At 38.2% G+C, this 16,419-nt stretch overlaps 3 protein-coding genes across 3 annotated transcripts; 2 read left to right on the top strand and 1 right to left on the bottom strand.

Annotated features, from left to right (window-relative positions):
* The first annotated feature begins 565 nt into the window (after positions 1–565).
* Positions 566–3,444, top strand: LOC147848873 (uncharacterized). The gene is made up of 5 exons (XM_087338004.1): positions 566–2,011; positions 2,097–2,173; positions 2,259–2,370; positions 2,467–2,592; positions 3,029–3,444. The coding sequence occupies exons 1-5, from the start codon at positions 596–598 to the stop codon at positions 3,377–3,379; spliced, it is 2,082 nt and encodes a 693-aa protein (XP_087194130.1). The 5' UTR covers positions 566–595; the 3' UTR covers positions 3,380–3,444.
* Positions 3,445–5,801: 2,357 nt separating this feature from the next.
* On the top strand, positions 5,802–7,331 carry LOC147848874 (mitochondrial uncoupling protein 5-like). Its single transcript, XM_087337998.1, has 2 exons — positions 5,802–6,823; positions 6,965–7,331. Exons 1-2 carry the CDS (start codon positions 5,847–5,849, stop codon positions 6,975–6,977), a joined length of 990 nt encoding a protein of 329 aa, XP_087194124.1. The 5' UTR covers positions 5,802–5,846; the 3' UTR covers positions 6,978–7,331.
* A 750-nt stretch (positions 7,332–8,081) lies between these two features.
* Positions 8,082–14,865, bottom strand: LOC147848875 (transmembrane 9 superfamily member 1-like). The gene is made up of 13 exons (XM_087338000.1): positions 14,629–14,865; positions 12,209–12,404; positions 12,013–12,117; positions 11,882–11,899; positions 11,696–11,790; positions 11,466–11,618; positions 10,417–10,551; positions 10,165–10,331; positions 9,507–9,601; positions 9,283–9,413; positions 8,964–9,206; positions 8,596–8,869; positions 8,082–8,516 (listed from the first exon to the last, which is right to left on the bottom strand). The coding sequence occupies exons 1-13, from the start codon at positions 14,740–14,742 to the stop codon at positions 8,449–8,451; spliced, it is 1,794 nt and encodes a 597-aa protein (XP_087194126.1). The 5' UTR covers positions 14,743–14,865; the 3' UTR covers positions 8,082–8,448.
* Positions 14,866–16,419: the final 1,554 nt, after the last annotated feature.

The following is a 16,419-nucleotide window of genomic DNA, read 5'->3' on the forward strand; positions in this document are numbered from 1 at the left end:
TTTATTCCAACTAAAAAAACAGGACATTATTTCCCTTAACAATCAGCAAAAGAGTTCTTTACGTGATACAAAGAATCCAACCATAGACACGATGAAAAACCTACATGACACACTTTCTCAATACACAACAATGTTCACAACATTCCATACACTTACGATGAAGAAACCATCCATGCACCGAGACGAAGAAACGATTGCAGTGCCTCGTCCATCCATCACACGCCATGTTTGATGCGATCGTTAGTGATTCTCGGTTTGCTGGTCGTAGTGTGGTTTCTGCTACACACGCTCGTTGACAAACATGAAGCGTTTTGGAGCCATGAAGAGATAGAGCACAAATGTGTCTCTTCGTCGACAAGCATTCTTCGGCATTTGTCCTAGAAGACGGCCCTCATTGTTGAGAGTTTGGAGTAAGCCTATGGTTTGTGTGGAGTAAGAATCCCCTCCCCGCCCCCCCAAGGGGCAGTTTCTCGAATTTTCAAAAACCAAAAACCCTCCTGCGTCTATCTATCTATCTATCTATGTAATTGCGTTTCGATCGGTCGCGGGTTCGAATCCCCTCAGAACGAGTTTGCGTGCGATCCATCTTCTCGCCATGGCTCCAGCAGCAGCAGCAGCAGCAGCAGCAGAAGGAGACGACGCAGAAGCAGACGGAAATGCCGACGATCATCCGCTCCCTGTACATTCCTCCTTCGATCCTCCTCTATCCCTTCTCCAGGAGCTTTCCGCAGAACGAGAAGCGCGGAAAGCTGCCGAGGCCTCCAGGTATGACCTTCAGGTTGCTTTCTCTCGCCTCAAGACCTTCGCGCTCGAAGCCGTTCGTCAGAGAGACGACGCCGTAAGGCTCAGATGTGAGGTTGAATCGTCGAAGGAAGACTTTGAGCAGAGACTCGGTGAAGCTTTACGATGGAGGAATGAGGCATTTCAGCAGAGAGATGAGGCGTTTCAGCAGAGGAATGACGCAATTAAGGAGAGAGATGAGGCTCTCAGACAGAGAAACGAAGCTTTTGGATCATTAGAGGAGGCTTATTTGCATAAGGATATTGCGATTCATGGCAGAGATAACTCTAGATCTGATATTGAAATTGCTACGAAATTGCTTGTTGCTGGAGCGGATCTCATTACTACTAGGGTTTCTTGTGTTAAGAGGTTTCCTAATACACTTCCCAGGTCTTCTTCTTACACAGGTCTTTCTGCCATTGCTTATGGTTTCTCAAAAAGGTCTGAAGAGATTGTGAACGAGTTGCTCAGCCAATATGATAGCGCTGTTAAAAAAAACTATGCCTTCTCAGAGCAGATGGATCGTCAACATAACCAGATTAATCTTAAGGTTTCTGAACTAGAGTCCACCATTGCGGTTTTAGAAGGAAATCTATCAAAAAAGACATTGGAAGTTGAGAAATGTCGAGAGTTAATTGCAGAAAAAGAAGAAAAAATCTTGGAGATTGAACGAATTGCATCACAGAAGATTGTTGAAGATGGAAATGAAAGCCTCAAGCTAGCAAATGCATTAAGGCTCGTGGAATCAAAGGCAGAAAATGTGAAAGTATCTAGCCATGAGTTGTCACAATTGATTTCAAAGATACATGAGATGATAGCAAGTTATGCAAACGTATTTTTCCCTGTTCATTTCCATTCAACCGCTGAAGCTTCTACGGTTGATGAGGCTGATGAGTGCATTCGTGATTCCATCGATAGATTGAATGAGATTCTGAAACTTTTCTCTAAACTAGCAGCAACTTGGGAGGAACAATTAGAGTTGAGGAAAAAGGCTTTAGAGGATACCGAAGGAACTATATCCAGACTTATAGTGGAAAAGAAGGAAATCACAAATTTCCTTGAAAGTGCGATCGCAGTGAAACAAGAGATGCTGGAAGCATTTTCCAAGCTTAGTTTGGACAGTAACCACAATTTAAATACAAAAACCAAGAACAGGGATACAAGAAAAGAGACTATTTCAGGAACCGAGAACTCGCTCAATGAAGAGCTCAAAGTAGAGACATCTGGCAGGGTATGCAATGGTTTTATCATAAGAAACTTTGTTATGAAATCTGTCTCAGTATTTCTAATTGCCTTTTTTTGTCTGGTTTAAACAGATAGCTGCATTAGAGGATAGTTTAAAGAAGTCGAGACAAGAAATCTTTGAACTCCAACGTTTATTAGCTGTCTCCAGGTTTTCTATTGCTTAGATAGCAAAATAATGTTCTATCAAACCATTCTTTCTATTTACGAGTAACCTTGGATTTGACAATGGACAGGGGTGAGGTGGAATGGTTACGAATAACTTTGGAACGCCATGTAAAAGAATTATCAGTCAAGGGCGATAAAATTAAAGACTTTGAAGAGGAAAGGCTCCTTGTAGAAGAAACTGTATGGAATTGCTTGATTTTAAGAACTTGAGAAACTATTGTCTTGAAGGTTGAATCAAGAAACTAAATTTCATTTTGTAATTATGTGGCTTTGAAGATTAATAGTTTCAAGAGAGACTTGGCAGCAGCAGAAGAAAACATATTGCTTTGGAAGCAAGCTGCTACAAAAGAAGCCGAGTCTGGAGCCCATATGCTTGAGGAGTTGGAGAAATGCCAAGAACAAGTAAGTTCAGCAGAAAGATAGTAAAATTTCAAGGATATATTTCATTTTTAATAATTATGGACAAAATGTGGAAATGGTGTATGTTGATTTGCTGACATGATGAGATTCACTTTATCCATTGATTCAAGTTGCATAACCTAGAGTGTGCATAGAATACGCCATCTAGATAGATAGCACATAGTGCAAGTTCATGCACCAGGATAAATGAAATTTAATTTAGAGGAACATAATTCGTATTAGGCGATGAAATCTTGTACACGTGGAATAATGTAATGGGTATATTATCCTCTTCTATTTGCATGCTTATGATTCTCTCACATTCCTTGTACAGATTCTTGCCCTTTTTGTGCAGAATTATGTTCCCTTTGATTTCTTAATTTTTAAGTTTCAGAACATCCTTCCTGTGTGCTGATGATGGTAATGAAACCTTCACCAGACTGCTGTCCTCAAGGAGCAAATACGACAGCTCAACTATGCATTGGAAGATTCCAAGAGCAAGCTTCGGTCAAAAGAGGAGATGGCAACTACTGCCATAGCTGCACGTAGTGCTGCAGAACGTTCTCTTCAGATTGCGGACGACCGTGCATTAGAATTAAGGAAGAAGATTGAAGTTATGACAAGACAGTTTGAGCTCTTGGATGGAATAGATGATGGGATTACTTCTGTAGGATGGCTGGATGCATGTTGGCCATATAAACGGCAAAGTAATAGGATTTCTCAGACAAAAGGCAATCGAAATGGCCGGTTTGGAGCTGAAATGGAAAAGCTTTTGGAGCCATTTGTATAGCTGTAAAATGAGTTACATGTATAAAAGTTACATGATCATGAATAATATAAATACAATTTGTGGAATGCCTGTCATGCAATATATCATATCAAACTGTTAAGAGAGTCAGACTGTTGTATAGTTGAGTAAAGTCTACTTATTGTCACAGAAGGCATGTGCATTATTTGGAAGCCAATTTATTTTATGTTTCATTGATCCAAGACTAGGTATATTACATACTTTTTCTGTGGTTGCCAAGGCTACTAGAGGATGACAGTTTATGAAATCACAGTTGATAACAAAGGTAGATAAAAGAAATCATGAAAATAACCTCTGGAAACTTGGATGTGGAAATTTTCATTAGAAAGACGTCCGGTCCGGGAAGCAGAACATAAAGACTAGATACTGTCTCCTTCCCAAATCCATGGATATAAAGCATGCTTGCTTGGCTAGATACAGAGAGATATTTATTCTGGTATTCTGATACTTATCTGGGCTGCAGAGAGGTATGAATTCTGATATTCTGATACTTATCAATAAACTAGAGTAGTGCGTCAGTGGCAAAGAATGAAGTCATATGCAATATATCATCATGTTGAGCATTGCAATGTCAATTAAGTTTTTGTATAAAGCTGATTGCAGGAATAAGTGTTAAGTACTCACTATACTAACCAAACACAATTAAGTTTTTGTATAAAGCTGATTGCAGGAATAAGTGTAAGTACTCACTATACTAACCAAACATGTTATCCTCTGGGTACAGATAAAGAGAAGAATAGTATTAAAGATGAGTTCAACACAATCAACCCAATTGAAGCAAATTACAAGCATGGGTCTAAAAGGAAGAAATGGCATGGCATATCACCAAGCATGTTAGTTCCATGAATTCTACATAACGAATTAATGACATCTTTCTCTCTTTGATTTCATAACCAGAAGTTTGAATAGGAAAATCCTAGGGTTTTATCTCTAGTTAAAGCTTCAAGTTCTCCTTTTCTTACATGTGATGCATGCACAGCCCCGCCAATTTCCTTTTACAACAAGCTCGTTCTCAACATACTTGGACAATGGGGTATACCTTGTGTTGGTGGAAGATGTAGTAGTCAGCTTCATAACTATGGTATCAGCACGAATAGTTGTGCAAGGATTTTTTAAAGTTTTAGTTGGAATTTGCTTTCATAAACATGGTCTTAGCACAAATAGTTGCTCTATGCATCTAGCAACCTAATGAGCAAAAAGGGCATAGAGAAATTGCATGTATCACATTAGGGGTTCATTGACACGTAAGGAAACTAGTAAGTAAACAAATCGAAGCACCCACAATATTGTTGCTTCTTGTGTAACATGCAAATGATCATGATGCCATTGATCATGGGCATCTAACCTCCATTTGTTGTAGCCATTCTTACGCCTAACCAACTGATTACAAGCAACTAAATGAGTGAGTGACCATAAGCATGTATGTTGGTACCAATGTTTGAGATTGTTCTAGACAGCTAGAACAAATGTGTCTAGACACTAAGATCAAATTAGTAGGGGAATCTTGTCAAGTGAGAAAGGACCAATTTAGAGAACCTTGTTGTTGACTGACTAAGTGCAAAGACCATACTAAGATGTAACATCTTTAGAAGTTTGTTCCCCAACATGGCCACCTATCATTGAGATCCAAGATCGGTGATGAAAAGACCACATCCTTGCTAATTGTATAGATCTCTCCCTTAGTTTGATTCCGAGTGTGCACTCACAATGTAGCTCCCATATCAAACAACATATCTTTCTGACGACATCCTAATGGTTGTCATGTGACATGGTTCATTAATGGAATAAGTCAAATGTGGATCCAAAGTATTGGATATTTCCACAATCTAACTCATCTATTATGCGCTTCTAAGTGCATGATAATGCATAATGCATGACAATTCAAGACATGGTACTCATTGTACTACGTGTGGGCATCTAGCAACAATTCATTGAAATGCACTATGTAGCAATGTTATCATCACCTAGGTTACCTCATCCTTACTCCCCATCACCAAGGCATGCACTTCAATTATGAGAAGAAAGAAAGAAGGATTATGGGAGATGGTCTAATAAGGAGCAAACCATATCCTCTAGTTGTAGGAGGGTAAAATATGGTAATGATGTCATATGTCTTGGCTATAAGAAAAGAAATTTCATACATACATACATACATTATTACAATTTACATATATATAAGTCTATAGATATATGATTTGCTTTAGAAAGGAAAAGAATGTCGCCTAGTTTTTTAAACTTTTTGAGTTGGAGCTTCCCATGTATGTACTTACTATACATATTCATATTACAATGTAACTAGGGCACGTTCTTTACAGAACAAGAAGAGCATATGCCATAACATATACACACAGAGTCATAGAAAGGAACAGAGCATTCCTCAAGGGCAGAGCAGTGCAGAGAGAGAGCGAGAGAGAGAGAAGCAGAAGCAGAAGCAGAAGCGACTGATAGTATGGGTGGTGGTTTACAGGGTTTTGTGGAGGGCGGGATGGCGTCGGTTGCAGCCGGCTGTGCCACTCACCCCCTGGATCTGATTAAGGTCAGAATGCAACTCCAAGTATCACATCAGCCCTCCTTCACCGCCACCCATTCAGCCTTTGCCCTACAACCACAACCTTCTCAGCCTCTTCGTACTCCTCTCCACCCTTCTCCTTTTACACCTTACTCCTCCCACGGACCTTTCTCTATGGCCACCCGAATCATCCGCACAGAAGGTGTCCCCGCCCTCTTCTCCGGTGTCTCAGCAACCATTCTACGCCAAACCCTCTACTCTTCTACACGTTTAGGAATATATGAAACCCTCACCGCTTACACACGGACCTCCACCAACAACCCTCTTCCCCATTCTGGACAGACTATGAAATTAATGAAGAAGATAGGGGCAGGAATTATAGCTGGCGGTGTTGGTGCAGCCATAGGAAATCCTGCGGATGTGGCATTAGTTCGAATGCAAGCCGATGGCCGGCTCCCATTTCATCTCCGACGGAACTATGCAGGAGTTGGTGATGCCCTCTTCACAATAGTTAAGCAAGAGGGGATACACACACTGTGGAGGGGGTCCTCTCTCACCATCCAACGAGCCATGGTTGTTACTGCAGCCCAGCTCACCACCTATGATGAGGCAAAAGAACAGTTGTTAAGAAGCTCGGGGATGAAAGATGGAGTGCCTGTTCATATTGCTGCCAGTTTCTTGGCTGGCTTGGTTGCCTCAGCTGCTTCTAACCCGATTGATGTAATCAAGACCCGAATCATGAATATGAAAAGCGAGTGTGGCCCAGGCTCACCGATAACTTGCGGTGCTTTAGATTGTGCTATTAAGACCGTGAAATTGGAGGGTTTCATGTCTCTTTATAAGGGCTTCACCCCCACCGTCATGAGGCAGGGTCCATACACTGTGGTGCTTTTTGTCACTCTAGAGCAGATTAGGAAGTTGTTTGGGCAGCCCTCATCTTGATTTGGGAAGGGAACCTAGGGGTTCTGTGGATGAATTCATGTATACAATGAGGGATGTGTGCTTGTGGTGAATTCGTGCTTGTATGCATAAAATTGTTTTTGTCACACACTTAGGAGGGTAGTTGTCTGAGCAATTCTCATCTTGAGTTGTGAAACGAACTTCAATGGATGGGTGGCTGCATGGGTGCATTCAATATGTGGACGTGTTCATGTATGCAAAGGGAGGGGTTTTGCACTTAAGTGAATTTATATCCATGTTTAAATGGATATATACATGTAGAAGGATCCCATGTGTGAATGTATGGATGCATATTCATGCAGAGATGATAGAAGAAGAATGATAGACCGATTGCAGGATTCCTTTGAACATAACAAGTAGGTGTAGAAATAAACCCATCTTTATATTAAATCTGCAAGTTATGGCAATTTTGGCAGAGAGCCATAATAATAATCTGTTCATCCATTATTTGAAATATGAGCCACATTGTAGATTCTTTTTCATGGACATGCCATGCAATACATGTACACCTTGGTATCTTCTTTGTCTATATTCCAGTACGTGTTATTGATAAAAAGCAATTGATCAATAATGTTGGTTTTTGATTGGCAATGTGCGTGCATGCTCTCCCTGTAGGACATTGCACACTTCTCCAAGAGAATCTGCATCTTTTCCAATGGGTTGTATGTTATGTTTGTGGAACTTTCTGATTGATGAGCTTGATGTCATCTATAACTGATTCTTTTAAACTTTAATTAACTTGGATACAAGAAATTTGAATGCTTAAGAATGAGAAACATTTCCAATAGAATAGTTTAATATCTTCTCTATGCTTCTCAAATGGAACACTTAGCACCATGATGTAAATTAACTTCTTATAGTGTAATATCTTCTCTATGCTTCTCTGATGTAAATTAACTTGTTAGTGTGAGAAACTTGCAGAGAGCCATTTCATTTTCAACAATCACATTTTATCCAATGGGGTTTTGCTCTGTTTTGTTTACTCACTACAGATACCGAGATAACATAACAAGACCTGAAAACTAACATCTTCCAGATTCTCTAATTTCCAGACCCACACTCAGTTTGCTGTTAATTTTACCGAACTTCTAAAATGTGCCTGTGAACTTCCTGCTTTAAAGCACGGGCAACATTCGCATTACATAAAGAATGAAGAGCGGCCAGATGCATTTTAAAAATTTTACATTTGCATTACCACTTTTTTCGCAACGGATGCACATAAATGTTGTATATAAAGAGACTGGATCCATATCCATCATTTGAAAATTTCCTGTCCCCATTATGAAATGAGTTAAATCGAATACATATCAAAAAAATATCTACTTCTGAGGATAAATAAACTAATCCACAGCCTGTTTAAAATCCAGGACTTCTCAAGACTACAAGGATATGATAAGATACATTAGCTCTTATCGCTCAAAATATAGTTTGACCAATTTCTCATGAGAGGAAACATTCATGAACCCACGACCCCCTCTGAAACAGAACTTTCAGATGCCGATCCTCTGTAGGTGTGAAGACCCTTGCCAAGTAGAATAATAACAACAAGACTTCAACAGATTTTGCCTATTGATAGTCCCAGTCAATCACATTTTATATTCCTGTAGATTCGCCTCACAAACATGGAAGAACCCAAATAGCCAACAGCACCTATAGACAAGCAAAAGCCACATGATCAAGAAACAGAGAAATAACGTGTTTAATGGCTACCAGTAAAAACTTCACTCACCACAAAGAATTCCAAGGCCAAGGCAGAACATGAGTGTGTAGCCAAAATAAAAGCTCGTCTGAAAGAACCCTGTCATCTTGGTCTTCATGTAGTAATAGTAGATGGCGTACAGGTAAACATAAACAGAGGTGGATGCCGCGGACAAGAAGGATGTCCATTGCCAGTGATAGTTCTCAGCATTAAGAAGAAAGTATGTTCCCACGATAGTAACACAAATGGTGACAATTGTGAGTATTACAAACACCAAGAGCATGAACCCATAAACATAATAAACCTGCAGCATAAACATAATAATCAACTTTATGCATGCAAAAAATGTTAAACATGATTAATCCACAAAAACGTGAAGGTTTGCACACTGCTGCTACCTTGTAGTTCCAGAAGGATGTGAACACAAAGTACATCTCGATAAATATGCTTCCAAACGGCAATAATCCCCCCATCAGAGATATGACAGATGGTGTCAGATACCACTTCTTTTCAGGAATTGGACGAGGAATAGTTTTTACACGACAAGGGTTGTCTGGGGCACCAGACCAGTTCCTACCAATCACGGTACCAAGTAATGCTAAAGGGAAAGAGATGAAGGCCCATATAACAAATACCACAACCTACAATAAAATCAAACTTAATAAACCAGCCATCCTGTTGGTCAATGCAACAAATTAAACAGTGAAATCTGCATACCATGGTACCAAATGGAATGGCTGCTAATGAGTGGTAATAGATAGCTACGAAATTCAGCACAAAACCAATCCCAAAGCACATGAATGGGAAAAATGATGCCGTCAAAAGCATAGATTTAATCCAATACTTCCCTGTCAAGTGTGAATCAAGCAACTTAGATAACAATGGCAGAAATCACCTTAGTTGAATATGCAGAACTGCAATTTTAACAGAAATTTGTTTACCATCATTCTTTGAATAAAGACTGCCGCTCACATATCCAGCAATAAAGGATGTAAACGCATAGCAGACAATAAAAGCTGTGACAATTGCTCCCCTCCTGGGATGGAAAAAAGCCAACACTTTCAGCTATGAACTATCAGTATTAAAGTTTATTAACTGTTTCTTTGCATCATCAGAAAACTAACTGGCAAAAGACAACACGGCCTTGACACTACTTTATGCTGGGTCTGCTGGCAATCAGGGATATATCACATTCTAATTCAAGAGCAATGGACTATCACATAATACAACTAAATGATATTAAAGCACGTCTTTGGAATGTCGGAAACATATGAATACATGGCATGGAGGGTTGGGGCTGTGTACTAAGACTCGTGACACTTTACTTCTTTGGAGAGTAAGACTCATGCATGGATTTCACAGGCTTTATTACCCTTGGTTATGAGAATTCTTAATAAAAAAATTGGGGCCGTTGTATACCACTTAAATCAGCTGGCCTTACAAAAATTTATGAACAGGAGTTTCCAAATTCAAAGTTCAGACTGATAACCTTATTCATACCTCTTTACAATACTTCTTTTCTTTTGTCAACATTAATAAATCTCAATTAGCAATAGTATTAAGTTGGTTGAAGTAAATATCAGGATTTATAGAACATACCCAACATAAAGCATCCCGACTATTGCCAGCAAGATAACCACAAAAATGAGTGCTGTGAGTTGAGCACCTGTTCCGATCAGAGCTGACAGTAGGACTAGATGTCGAGGTGACCTGAAAACATCACCATGCACAAGCTTCCAGCCAGATTCTTCATTGACATCTCTTTCCTAGTTTAAAAAAAAGTAACAATTAAACCTGTAGGCATGTGATTGCTATTTACAGCAAAAACAATGTTCTACAAAAGATCATTACCAGTGAATCCAGATCATCTTCTTCTCTAGCATACTTAGCATAATCATTGCGTAAAGTCCTCATCAGGATCATTGATACCAAACCAGTTAGAAATATGACCATCATAAAGGAGTTGAATATTGAGAACCAATGAATCTGAAAAGCATAATAAAGTTGGTTAATGAATGAAGGCAAAGCAAAAAAATGGTATGCACAAATAAAATATCACAAAAAAACATAATAGCTAAAAGACAAAAGGAATTGAAAAGGAAGAGCACATATGGAGAAGACGCAAACAACTTCCATAGAAATACAGAACGTCATCCATCATTAAACCTAGCTAAGACTGGACACTCAATGGCCTGTAATATCTTATTGGCTGTAGGTGGCAAGGAAAACTTTATAAAATAGAAAACATAATTCTCCCAATGTCATTTGCAACCATGCATGATAGCTCCTGCCAACAGAGATGTAGTTTAGCACTTACAAGTCTCCATAAGAAAACAGCTGTTTCTTAATTTCAAGGTCAGGCAATCAAAATAGGAGTGACTAGGAAGAAATGCCTAAACAAAGTTATGAGAACTGGGGCAGCTAGAATTCATGATAGAACCATTCAAACTATCTTGCCACAAACAAGAACTCTGTCATGGTTGTGGGAAGCACTAGAAATCCTATAAGTAACTTAGCTATTACATTTTGCAGCAATCTGCAAAAGATTGATGAGATAAAGAGTTGCTTCAAAAACTCAGAAAGAAACAAATTCATGTGAATTTACAGTCTTTGGACTCCAGATAAAAAAGTAGAAAAGTAGAAAGGAACCAAACTGTTCACATGCATATATATTGGAAGTCCATCTAAATGAAATAACACAGAAGAAAGCAACGCCTAATGTAAAAAGTATTATTTTATATGGTCAAATCTATAGTGCAGTTGATGTATGTATGCACAGCCATTTTTCTGCTGGAGTTTAGTAAATACAGCAGTTTCAATGATTCCACCTGTAGAGAGAGGTTATATAAAATCCACCAAAAACCAAAATCACAAATGACTAGGAGTATGCGTAATCATACCTGGTGCTCAAAGAAAGGATAATCCAAGTATGCATCAAACCGCCTAGCAAATGATATGTCTGTCTCCAACCAAGTTACTGAATAGGTGAATTCCAGGGATTTCCCAGGAACCAATCGTACTGGACTGTCTTGTGTAAGATTGACTTGAATGATCTGTTTTGATACAGGCAATCCACCTCATTTACATGCCTCATGAACACCTATATCATCTTTAACATCATTTACAATACCTGGTTGTTGTTGTATTTGATAACAAAATTCTTATGAGTATAAAGAAGATGCTTTGAATCGTCATTCTTTCCAGGATGATATTCACCAACAAATCCTGTAAAATCAAGCACCCATCCATAAGTATTGTTCTAATATTAATTTTAGAAAACAGAGAAATATATAGTTGACATACTATATGTACATACCCCACAGAGGCAGATCATCTGCAGAAACAGGCATCATTGCAGAAGATCATTCACCAAAAGATATAATAAGTAGCTTTCAATTGAAAACAAATATAATTGAAAGAATGGCAGGCATTTGTTCAATTTCATACCCATAAAAAATTCAAACCAGTAAGTATTTTCGATGGCATCCTTAAATGCTTGAACATTTCCATTATCCGGTTCAAGCTTACATATTGTAACCCTTTCAACATCCCCTATAATCCATGCACAGTGTTAACATTAGCCGGATGAAATACATTCTCTTTGACAGAAATTAAATTTAAAAATCTAAAGAACGGATCTCACGTTTGAATTTTATGTCGATTTGACTGTCAATGAGCTCATTTCCTTCCAAGACCTCACCTAGTCCACCCCACTTATGAACAGGATTCTCATTTCCTGATGAGCAGAATGGTAAACTATAGTAATTGTAAGTCTCTTGAGGATTGTAGTATGGCCCAACCTTATTAACCCACAGTGCCACACGCTCTTGATCTGTATACTGGAAGAAGAGATTCAACTTGTTACTTACATTACTTACAATGAGAATTCAGTGTGTTCTAGCACATAAGTAATTATCCATCCAAGGAACTCCCGATTAATTTACAAAGTAGACATCTAGTTATCTATGTTGCATTCATGAAGTGAAGGGAACATCAATCCTAGTGCTCCAGAGTGAGATTAATTTAGTCAATCACGCTGATTGTGTAACATTACATTCAACAATTCTTTAAATGCACTTACATGTTAAATATGTAAAATGTATACACATCTAGGAGACTGCAAATCTGGACCTTGACATCCATCTTCTTTTCAAAAACTTAGCATATATAAAGGAGGGGATTTAAGATAGATTGTCTTCCATTTTTACTCCATCCAAGCATCGTAAGGGGCTCACAAGACCCTCTTCCATTTATAATCCATGAGATGGCATTCAAATAATAAATCGCAGCTATTATCCTTTCAATTCAGACATCTGTTTAAAGGTACCTGGCTCAATCAATGCACATACACAAGATTCGACAAGAAACTCCAGGTTTAGTATCATGCATTGTCATCCAGACAATTCAATTATCATAAAATTCAGATACTATCCAGGTACAGGTTTGGAGATACAGATCAAGGGATTCATTAAGAAAATATTCCACGTTTAGTCCACGAAATAGCATGTGTACAATGCTCTATACATAAATGCCAAATACATTGTATATACAGATCTTAGTTTGAAGATCCACATCAAGGGATTCACCATGAACATGTTTCCATTTCTAGTCCACGAAATGGCATAAATTCGTACAATGATCTATGCACAAATGTCATTCCACATATTCTATCAGATATTATTTGGGGCTCTCTGCCACTACAGAACTGAGACTGAGGTACTTGACATTCTTCTTGAGCAATGATTCAGGCATGTTTGGAAATCATGCTCACAACATCTCAACACACAAGCTCAAAACTTCTGATAAACATGTAAAAATGTACACATATAGGAGACCAAAACTATGGCTAGCAATCATCTTAATTTTGTGAAGTGGGGCCTCTTCCTACACTATAGCTCTCATAAGAATGAAAATTCTGCAAGATCTTATGCTCATTGACAGAGACTCCATCTTTTTTCCGGTTTTGACAATTTAAAAACACTATTGTCTATAGGAGCCTAACATTTCTGTTAATAAGCTCTGCCTACAGTTACACCTGTCACAAATGCAAAAGTTCGGCAAGATCTGAAGCTCAGTCATCAAAGAAAATTTGTTTCTTAATCTTTAAAAACATTTGCTCATAAGATCTCAACGCATATCTGAATGCTTCTGAAAAACTATGCCTATATTTTATCCACAAGATATGAAGCTCAGTGGAATAGAATCATTCACTGATCAAAATAAAATTGTTTCTTGAGCAAAGATTTTGACTCTTTCAGGACTATCGCTCATAGGAGGTCAATCCAAAAGTTGAGGCCTTCTAAAAAACTGTCTACATTACAACAACAAGATCTGAAAATTAGTGAGAGCTTTGGCAAAACTATGCCTACGTTATATCCACAAGATATGAAGCTCAGTGGAAGAGACTCTGTCTCTGAACAAAGAAAATTTGTTCCTTGACCAAAGATTTAGACTCTTTCAAAACTCTTGCGCATAAAAGCTCAGTACAGAAGTTGACGACTTCAGAAAAACTGTGTCTGCATTACATCTGCAAGATCTGAAGCTCAGTAAAAGAGAATCTTTCCCTGATCTTAGAAAAGATTTAGATCTTGCAAAATAGTCTTGCTCGCAGAAACTCAACGATTCTAAGAATAAGCTCTATGTTGAGTTAAATCTGTCGTGAGAAAGGACACTTTTGCAAGATCTGAAGGTCAGGGAAAGAGAATACTTCCCTGAGAATGATTTAAAATATTTTTGTTCACGGGAGCTCAAAGTTTCTGATATTAAGCTCTCCATTTGGTTAAATCTGTCGTAAGAACGAAGAATTTTCGCAAGATCTGAAGTTCAGTTAAAGAGAGTCTTCTCCTAATCAGATCTTGTTCAGGAATCAGAATCTAAGCAGCATTCTTCCAATAAGAATGATCAAATGTTACAGTGAAGCAGAAATCCAGCGGGTTTTACCTCATGAATAAGACAATCGAAGTCTCAATCTTCCAAGGGAGGAGTTCGAGTAGCGCGACAGAGAGATGAGAAAAAATAAACAAGCTAAATTTACAGGCAGAAGTAGAAGAAACCTCAACTTACCCTGTGGTCGTATTCTCCCGCAGAAACACCGTCCAAAAAGTGGAGGAGGAGAAGGAGAAGGAGAAGGAGAAGATGAAGGGAAGAGAAGGTGAGGTGCGATCGGGATGGGAGCATGGCGAGCGATCTTCTCCGTATCTCTTTCTTCGGCTACAGAAAACCCTAAAGAGAAGGCAGTAGCGGGTAGGGAGAGAGAGAGTTCTTCTTCTTCTTCTTCTTCTTCTTCCCTTCGTCTTCTGCAGAAAAACGTGCTATCGTGCGCCAAAGCTATGGTAGAAAGTAAAAATAAACAACACAGATAATAATAATTTCTCGATTTTCTTTCTCTCTCTGTTTTCTTCAAAACTTTTTCTTTCTTTTTCTTCTTCTTCTTCTTCGTTTTTAACGTACTTGTTGTTGTAACTTGTTACTAAGGCAAGGAAGACGTGTGTGTGCTCCTCAATCTAGCAACTCTCTTCTGGTTCCACGGGACGAGAACAAGAATAGTTCTGGGTTCCCTCGGCCACGAAGACATGTGCGCTCTATCTAGCAACTCTCTTCTGGTTCCACGGAACGAGAACAAGAATAATAGTGCCGAGTATCTCAGCCCGTGAAGTCGCGTGTTCTCTCCATCTAGTAACTCTCTTCTGGTTCCACGAGACGAGAACACGGAATAGCCCCAAGTCCCTTGGCCACGCCCGCCACCACCGACTTTTCGTCCACTTCTTTGTATGTATCTTCCCCACATGCTAACTCTACGTACGTACGTACATACATACTAACAATGTGCAATCTATGAAGCATCTCATCCAATGACGGGCCAGGAAAGTCACTAAGATAGCGATGATCATGCTTTGTTCGCAAACTGCGGTCTGGAAGAGCATCTCAACGTCGCATCATCACACTTGAACACATGCCAACACTAAAGAGCCGTGTTACTAGAAGAAAAACCAAGTGCATGTGTTTTTACTACACACACCTCACATCACAATACGAAGCAAATGTTTCAATGGTAATTCATCATTCTACACTCATGAGTGTCAGTTTCTTAATACTTTTAGAGGCAGCCCTCTATATCTAGCTTTGTTCTACTCCCCTTCTAGCTCAAAAATGCGTTAACAATAAACTTGATAATTGTTGTTTTTATTAATTTCATGTTTCCCTTAAAGCTCTTATTTGCCAAATTTCAACCTTTCACCATATCCCATTCATAGATTGACACATGCGTGATATTCGTGATATTCTCCATGCGCAATATTCTCAATATTCGAGAATACAAAATGGCCCCAAGAATATTAAAAAACCATTCGTTTTGTAAAATAAATATAAAAAATTATTTATTTATTTAAATAAATGTATTTCACCAAAAAAAAACAATTATTCATTAATAGATTATAGTGTCAAGAGAGTTTATGAAACTTATTTTAATTAATTAATTTTTTTAAAACTAATATTTTTATATTTATTATACAAATATGATTAGTATGAACTTTGAAGATATGATTAGTTTGAAGTACCATTTTTAATGTCAAGATAAAAATATCCATAAATTTTGAGGAAATAAAAAGTGAGAAATTAATGAGCCTTTATTTTATTTATTTTATTTATTAAAAATAAAACGACTATACATTTATTATAAAATTTTAGTAGTGTCAAGTCCCCAAAGTCACTCTTTTATTATCCTTATTTATTGTTAAGTTCTTTTTTTTTTATCTTAGGAAATTTTAAAAACAAAAGTTTTTTTTTTTTTTGGGGAGGGGGGTGGGTTAAACGAATACTTGACTACCCATTCGTATTCGTATTCGTTTGCATTCG

The sequence above is a fragment of the Azolla caroliniana genome, unplaced genomic scaffold (genome assembly GCF_043228905.1).
Source record: "Azolla caroliniana isolate FFs.n. ecotype wild unplaced genomic scaffold, voAzoCaro1.0.p SCAF_193, whole genome shotgun sequence".
In the NCBI taxonomy this organism is placed as follows: Eukaryota; Viridiplantae; Streptophyta; class Polypodiopsida; order Salviniales; family Salviniaceae; genus Azolla; species Azolla caroliniana.

Bases quoted from the DNA above. Each gene is read 5' to 3' on its own strand.
- LOC147848873 (XM_087338004.1), top strand. From the start codon at position 596: ATGGCTCCAGCAGCAGCAGCAGCAGCAGCAGCAGAAGGAGACGACGCA. The intron at 2,371-2,466 runs GTATGGAATTGC...GTGGCTTTGAAG, and splicing joins GGCTCCTTGTAGAAGAAACT to ATTAATAGTTTCAAGAGAGA. The intron at 2,593-3,028 runs GTAAGTTCAGCA...AACCTTCACCAG, and splicing joins TGGAGAAATGCCAAGAACAA to ACTGCTGTCCTCAAGGAGCA.
- LOC147848874 (XM_087337998.1), top strand. From the start codon at position 5,847: ATGGGTGGTGGTTTACAGGGTTTTGTGGAGGGCGGGATGGCGTCGGTT.
- LOC147848875 (XM_087338000.1), bottom strand. From the start codon at position 14,742: ATGCTCCCATCCCGATCGCACCTCACCTTCTCTTCCCTTCATCTTCTC. The intron at 12,405-14,628 runs GTAAGTTGAGGT...CTCTTCTTCCAG, and splicing joins CGGGAGAATACGACCACAGG to TATACAGATCAAGAGCGTGT. The intron at 10,332-10,416 runs GTAATGATCTTT...TTTTTAAACTAG, and splicing joins AAGATGATCTGGATTCACTG to GAAAGAGATGTCAATGAAGA.